This window comes from Acinonyx jubatus, chromosome A1 (assembly GCF_027475565.1).
Source record: "Acinonyx jubatus isolate Ajub_Pintada_27869175 chromosome A1, VMU_Ajub_asm_v1.0, whole genome shotgun sequence".
NCBI lineage: Eukaryota > Metazoa > Chordata > Mammalia > Carnivora > Felidae > Acinonyx > Acinonyx jubatus.
The window spans coordinates 88,254,112-88,261,792 of record NC_069380.1 but is presented as its reverse complement, the minus strand read 5'-3'; the positions used below and the strand labels follow the sequence as shown (position 1 = coordinate 88,261,792).

Genomic DNA, 7,681 nt, shown 5'->3' with positions numbered 1-7,681 from the left:
GAGATAGAAATTTGGGGAAAAACATTACAAAGAGAAGAAAATGCAAAATCCCAAAGTTGGGAGTGTGTCCAGTTTGAGGAAATTCAAGGAAAACAGTGAGCAAAGGGGGCGTGGTAGGAGATAAGGTCAGAAGTAGTGGTGTGTGTGTGTGTGTGTGTGTGTGTGTGTGTGTGATATACATAGGGCCTTACTACTACAAGGATTTTGATTTTATTTGGAGTAATTTGGGTAGTCATGACATACTATCAGCAAGAGATTTACAATGTGTGAAAATTTTCATTTATTTTTTAATTTTTTCAACATTTATTTTTGAGAGATGGAGAGAGACAGAGTATGAGCAAGGAAGGGGCACAGGGACAGGGAGACACAGAGTCTGAATCAGGTTCCAGGCTTGACCTGTCAGCACAGATCCCAATGTGGGTGGGACTTGAACGCATGAACTGTGAGATTATGACCTGAGCCAAAGTCGGTCGCTTAATCAACTGAGCCACCCAGAAGCCTCTTGTGTGATATATTTTAACAAACTCTTGTGAAGTGTTAAGAGAATAGACTCAAAGGATTCAAGGGCAGAAGCCAGGAAACTGGGGAGGAGCCTATAATTATCCATCTGAGAGAGGATAGTGGCTTGGACCAGGGCACTTGCAATTGAGGTGATAGGAAATAACTGGATCTGAGTATTCTGAATGTAGAGCCAAGAGGCTTTTGTGATGATTTAGATCTAGGAACTAAAGAAATGGATTTCCAACTAAATGAAAAATGATTCCAAGATATTACTCCTGAGCAAAACAAAGAACATCTCAAGTCTCCATTAACTGCTCTTATTGTTAACACATATAAATTATCTCTTGGACATGAAATGGTCCAAGTCCTGTTACAGAGAGTTTACTGAGGCTGTGTAATCCCAGCTAAAAAGAACCCTGTCTTATGGAGGAAACCAATCTTTTCCTGAAAGAGAAGGATTGTCCAATTGTCTTATGACACATAAAGTAATTTAACTTTCCTATTATTTTTGGTATGGATACATACAAATGTAGATATGTGATCCAATTCTATGAGCTGGCAAAGGTCATATAATCTGTGTTATGGGAATATGAAAGAGCACCCTCTTTTATGTCTCAAAGGACATGTTTTTGAGCTTTGATAAATTAAAAAAGATCCAACTGACTGAAGAGGAAATCAGAGATACATAAAGACATGTCACTCAAACCCAGAATTTCTCTGTTCATGTTCTCAGGTGATTGTGAACAACTGAGCCATGGGGATATGGTTGAATCGATCATCTATAGAAGGCTTCATCCTCTTGGGCATCTTTTCCCATAGCCAGACTGGTGTTGTCCTCTTCTCTGTGGTTATGGTAGTCTTCACTGTGGCCCTCTGTGGGAATGTCCTCCTCATCTTCCTCATCTACATAGATCCTCGGCTTCACACACCCATGTACTTCTTCCTCAGTCAGCTCTCCCTTATGGATCTTATTTTGATCTGTAATATCATGCCAAAGATGGCGGTCAACTTTTCTCTCTGGCAGGAAGTCCATCTCCTTTGTGGGTTGTGGCATACAAATTGTTTTTTTTGTCTCTCTTGTGGGATCTGAGGGAATTTTTCTGGGACTCATGGCCTATGATTGTTATGTGGCAATCAGCCACTCACTTCACTATCCTGTCCTCATGAGTCAGAGAGTCTGTCTCCAGATTTCTGGGAGTTCCTGGGCCTTTGGGATACTAGATGGAATTATCCAGATGGTGGCAGCCATGAGTTTACCTTACTGTGGTTCAAGGAATGTGGATTACTTCTTCTGTGAGGTACCAGCTTTATTAAAACTGGCCTGTATGGACACAACCCTTTTTGACACTCTGCTCTTTGCTTCTGTGTCTTCATGCTGCTCCTTCCCTTTTCCATCATAGTGGCCTCCTATGCTCACAGCCTGAGGGCTGTGCTCCACATGCACTCTGCTCAGGCCTGTAAAAAGGCCCTGGCCACCTGTTCCTCCCACCTAGCAGCTGTCTCCCTCTTCTACAGGGCAGCCATGTTCATCTACCTGAGGCCTCGGCGCTACCAGGCCCCTAGTCATGACAAGGTTGTCTATATCTTCTACACGGTCCTTACTCCTATGCTCAACCCCCTCATTTATAGCTTGAGGAATCGGGACGTGATGGAGGCCCTGAGGAAAGGTCTGAACCATTGCAGGATTGGCAGCCAGCACTGAATAGAGGGGATCTGGTGCTGGTGTTGCCTCCTCTTGGTTGCATAACACTGGTAAGTCATTCACCCCTTGTGAGTGTCTGTTTCCTCATCAGTAGAAGAGAATCATGAGACCTGTGCTACCTCACAGGGATCAGTATCTGTAAATTTAAAGCCTCATGAAGAAGCAATGCATTGATATTATTGTCATTATTAATCATTTATAAAGTTTTGAATTAAATGTACCTATTTCTTCATTCTTCTTGTTTATAACTGTGTTTCATTGAGTGTTTTAATTGCTAGGCACTGTTCTCTTCCCTTTGCATACCTTCTATACTATTTAATTGATGATTCAACTTGACAAATATGGATATTTTAAGTGGAAACTTCCTAGATGGCAGAAATTGAGTCTCTATGATTCTTCATATATGGTTCCTAGCCTTCTGCCATGCTGCATTAGAGGCCTTATGAAGCTTCCTTTAGGAAATGCAAATATATACCTACAGTTTTCCAGTATATGAATCTGTTTATTATAAATAGCAGTGGTTCAATAAAATCTTATTGAATGAATGCAAGAAGAAGATATCAAATGAGATAATATGCATGAAAGCATTTTTAAAGCACTATTCTCATGTTAAGCGCGCTGTGGTAGCTGTGATTATTTCTATACTTCAAGTGCGGCAGCAGTAAAACTATATTTCTTTAAAAAGATGAACATCAGAACAGAAATAAATACAGAATTTAAGCCATTATTTTAAAATTTGTATATCAGTCAGTGTCTAGTCAGGAATAAAACCACATTGGTTATTTTACCAGAGAAAACATAATACAAAAAGTTGTTAACTAGATATTTGAGCACTGAAGTGGCAAAACGATAATGTTAAGGATTATAGAAGGAAATTTTTCCACAATTCCTTGACCTGGGGATGTAAAGGGAAAGGTAAGGTAAGGATTTTAAAACTTGGCAACTTGGAGCCCAAACCTCAGAGGAGTGGGCACTCACTAGCGGGTATTCATACCTCAGAAGGGACCCTATGCAGATGTCTCCTGTACCTCAGAGAAGGCTGCCCTGATCCAACTTATGGAGTTCCTCCAGAGTCCAAAGGAAGAAGAGGAGCTTGCAGAGCTGGGTCCCAGACTTCTGACAAGTAGGTGACATAAAGTTAGTTCTGGTATCCTAGTTCACAGGAGTCTCTGTCCCCAGATTACTAAGGCTTAGGTGCTGCTCAGCTAGAGCAGGTTTCTCTAAGGGACACGGTGAGACTGGTTCTGTGATTGTGAAAATAAAATTTGCTAAGTGGAGCCAACACCAAGATGAAGAAGGAATGATGAAGACACACTACTGGGAAAATCTTGAAAGGAAAACTGAAAATCATGAAGAAGTTTTTTCCCTCGTCCTGGCTTGCAGACTTCTAGAATCCTTACTGCCATATCCAAATTCACACCTTGGTGACAAGGCAGCAGCAGCATCACAGTTTGGAATGTAGAGTGTGTGTTTGGAACTGAGGCAGTAGCTTAACAATTGGTACTGTCTACTCTTTTGTCTATTCAACTTCCAGACCATTTTACCAGTTTTTTAATTTCTTTAATAAGCAACATCAACATAACAATATGTAACTAGTTTCTCTTTTAATAGCTTTTAATATGAATTCCTTTTAGTTAACATGCTGTGTAATATTAGTTTCAGGTATACCTACATACCACAGTCAGTCCTGATCACAAGTGCATTCCTTAATCCTCGTCACCTATTTAACCATCCTCATTGTTGTTATAGCTCCTTGAAAAGCATTGTTAGTATTTTGATAGAGGATTGCATTAAATGTATAGATTTCTTTGGGTAATATAGGCATTTTAACAATATTTGTTCTCCCAATCTATGAGCATGAAATGTATTTGAATTTCTTTGTGTCATCTTCAGTTCCTTTCATCAGTGTTTTATGCTATTCACAGTAAAGGTGTTTTACCCCTTTGGTTAGATTTATTCCTAGGTATCTTATGTTTTTTTGGTTCAATTATAAGTCGGATTTATTCCTTAATTTCTCTTTCTCTTGCTTCATTATTGTTGTATAGAGATGTGAGAGATTTCTGTACATTGGCTTTGTATACTGCAAATTTACTGGATTTGTGTGTCGCTTTTAGCAGTTTTTTTTTGGGGGGGGTGAGTCTTTTGAGTTTTCTATGTAGAGTATCACATGATCTGCTAACAGTAAAAGTTTTATCAGTTCCTTAATAGTTTGGATTCCTTATATTTATTTTTTTTTGTCTGATTGCTGTGGTTAGAACATCCAGGACTATGTTAAATAATACTGGTGAGAGTGGTCATCCCTGTCTTATTCTTGACCATACAGGAAAAGCTGTCAGTTTTTCTCCATTGAGGATGATATTAGTTGTGGGTTTTTCATAGATGGCCTTTATTAGTTTGAAGTACATATCCTCTGACTCTGCATTGTTGAGGGTTTTTATCATGAATGGATGTTGTACTGTATCAAATGCTTGTTCTTCACCTATTGACAAGATCATGTGGTTCTTATATTTTCTCTTATTGATGTGATGTATCACATTGATTGGTTTGTGAATACGGAGCCACACTTGCAGCCCAAGAGCCAAAATCTACATTGTTTTAATGTACTGTTGGATTCAATTTGCTAATATTTTGTTCAGAATTTTTGCATCCATGTTCATTAGGGATATTCTCTTTTATAGTGGGGTCTTTGTCTGGTTTTGCAATCAAGGAAATACTGGGCTCATAGAATGAGTTTGAAAGTTTCCCTTTCATTTATATTTTTGGGAATAATTTGAGAAGAATAGATATCAACTCTTCTTTAAATGTTTGGTAGAATTCACCCATGAAGCCATCTGGCCCTGGACTTTTTTTGTTGTGACAATTTTTTTATTACTAATTCAATTTCTTTGCTGGTTATCAGTCTGTACAAGTTTACTATTTCTTCCTGTTTCAGTTTGGGTAGTTGATATGTTTCTAAGAATTTATGCAGTTCTTCCAGATTGCCCAATTGTTGGCATATAATTTTTCATAATATTATCTTATAATTGTTTGTATTTCTGTAACATTGGTTGTCATCTCTCCTCTCACAGTCATGATTGTATTTACTTGGATCCTTTCTCTTTCTTTTTTGGTAAGTCTTGCTAGAGGTTTATTGATTTTATTAATTCTTTCAAAGAATCCACTCCTGGTTTCATTGATCTGTTCTATTGTTTTTTAGTCATATATAACTTATATCAGCTCAATCTTTATTATTTCCTTTTTTATATTGTCTTTAGGCTTTATTTGCCATCCCTTTTCTAGCTCCTGTAGGTATAAAGTTATGTTGTTTATTTAAGTTTTTTCTTGCTTCTTGAGATAGGCCTGTATTGCTTTATACTCCCCTTTAAGGGCCACTTTTGCTGTAACCCAATGGTTGTGGACCATTGTGTTTTCACTTTCATTTGTTCCCACACATTTTTAAAATTTCTTCTTTGCTTTCCTGGTTGACCCATTCATTCTTTATTAGGATGTTCTTTAATCTCCATGTATTTGTGGTCTTTCCAAATTTTTTCTTGTGGTTGACTTCTAGTTTCATAGCATTGTGGTCAGAAAAGGTGCATCATATGACTCCATTCTTCTTCTATTTGTTAAGGTTTGTTCTGTGGCCTAACATGTGATCTATTCTGGAGAATGTTATATGTGCACTTGAAAAGAATGTGTAGTCTGCTGTTTTAGGATGTAATGTTCGCAGTATCTGTTATGTCCATCTGGTCCAGAGTGTCATTCAAAGCCATTTTTCCTAATCAACAAAACTAAAAGGCAATCAACAGAATAGAAGATACTTGCAAATGACATATCGGGTAAACAGTATCCAAAAATCTATAAAGACCTTAACAGACCCAACACCTGAAAAACAAATAATCCAGTGAAAAAATGGGCAGAAGACATGAATACTTTTTCAAAGAAGACATCCACGTGGCCAACAGACACATGAAAAGATGCTCAACATCACTCATCATCAGGGAAGTACAAATAGAAACCGTATTGAGATACCAGCTCACACTGGTCAGAGTGGCTAAAATTAACAACACAGGGAACAGATTTTGTCAGGGATGTGAAGAAATGGGAACGCTCTTGCACTGTTGGTGGGAATGCAAACTGGTGCAACCACTCTGGAAAACAGAGTAAAGGTTTCTCAAAAAATTAAAAATATGACCCACCAATAACACGACTAGGAATTTATCCAAAGGATACCGGAGTGCTGATTCATAGGGACACAGGTACCCCAATGTTTATAGAGCACTATTGACAATAGCCAAATTAGGGAAAGAGCCCAAATGTCCATCAAGTGATGAATGGATAAAGAAGATGTGGCTTATATATAAAATGGAATACCACTTAGCAATGAGAGAATGAAATCTTGCCATTTGCAACAACGTGGATGGAACTGGAGGGCATTATGCTAAGTGAAATAAGTCAGTCAGAGAAAGACAGATATCATATATTTTCACTCATATGTGGAATTTGAGAAACTTAACAGAAGACCATGGGGGAAGGGAAGGGGGGGGAAAGTTTCAAACAAAGAGGGAGGCAAACCCTAAGAGACTCTTAAATACAGAGAACAAACTGAGGGTTGATGGGTGGGGGGTGGCAGGGGAGGGGAAAATAGGTGATAGGCATTGAGGAGGACACTTGGTGGGACAGTACCGAGTGTTGTAAGTGATGAACCATGGGAGTCTACTCCTGAAGCCAAGAGCACACTGCATACACTGTATGTTAGCTAACTTGACAATTATATTTTTTAAAAAGGCCACTGTTTACTTGTTTATTTTCTGTTTTGATGATATGTCCATTGATGTAAGTGGGGTATTAAACTCCCCTACTATTATTGTATTACTGCCAATTAGTTCCTTCATGTTTATTATTAATTTTTTTAAATTTTTATTTAAATTCTGGTTAGATAACATACACTGCAATATTGGTTTCAGGAGTAGAATTCAGTGATTCATCACGTATATATGCAATACCCAGTGCTTGTCATATTTTTTTTAACGTTTATTTATTTTTGAGACAGAGAGAGACAGAGCATGAATGGGGGAGGGTCAGAGAGAGGGAGACACAGAATCTGAAACAGGATCCAGGCTCTGAGCTGTCAGCACAGATCCCGACGCGGGGCTCAAACTCACGGACCGTGAGATCATGACCTGAGCCGAAGTCAGCCGCTTAACCAACTGAGCCACCCAGGTGCCCCGCTTGTCATAATTTATTAATTGTTTTATTTATTTGGATGCTCCCATGTTTGAGGAATAAATAAAATTGTTATATCTTCTTGTTGGATTATCTCCATGATGATCATGCAGTGCCCTTCTTTGTCTCTTGTTACAGTCAAATTTTTTTTTTAATTTTACATTTATTGATTTTTGAGAGACAAAGTGAGACAGAGCATGAGCGGGGGATAGGGAGAGGATGAGACACAGAATCTGAAGCAGGCTCCAGGCTCTGAGCAAGTGTTCAGCGCAG

The 7,681-nt window shown here is 38.5% G+C and overlaps 1 protein-coding gene across 1 annotated transcript; it reads left to right on the top strand.

Annotated features, from left to right (window-relative positions):
• The first annotated feature begins 1,133 nt into the window (after nt 1-1,133).
• LOC106970339 (olfactory receptor 56-like) lies at nt 1,134-2,225 on the top strand. The gene is given in 3 exon segments (XM_015066957.2): nt 1,134-1,510; nt 1,512-1,860; nt 1,863-2,225. Coding segments are annotated over 3 exon segments (945 nt in total). The 5' UTR covers nt 1,134-1,255; the 3' UTR covers nt 2,204-2,225.
• The last annotated feature ends 5,456 nt before the right edge of the window (nt 2,226-7,681 follow it).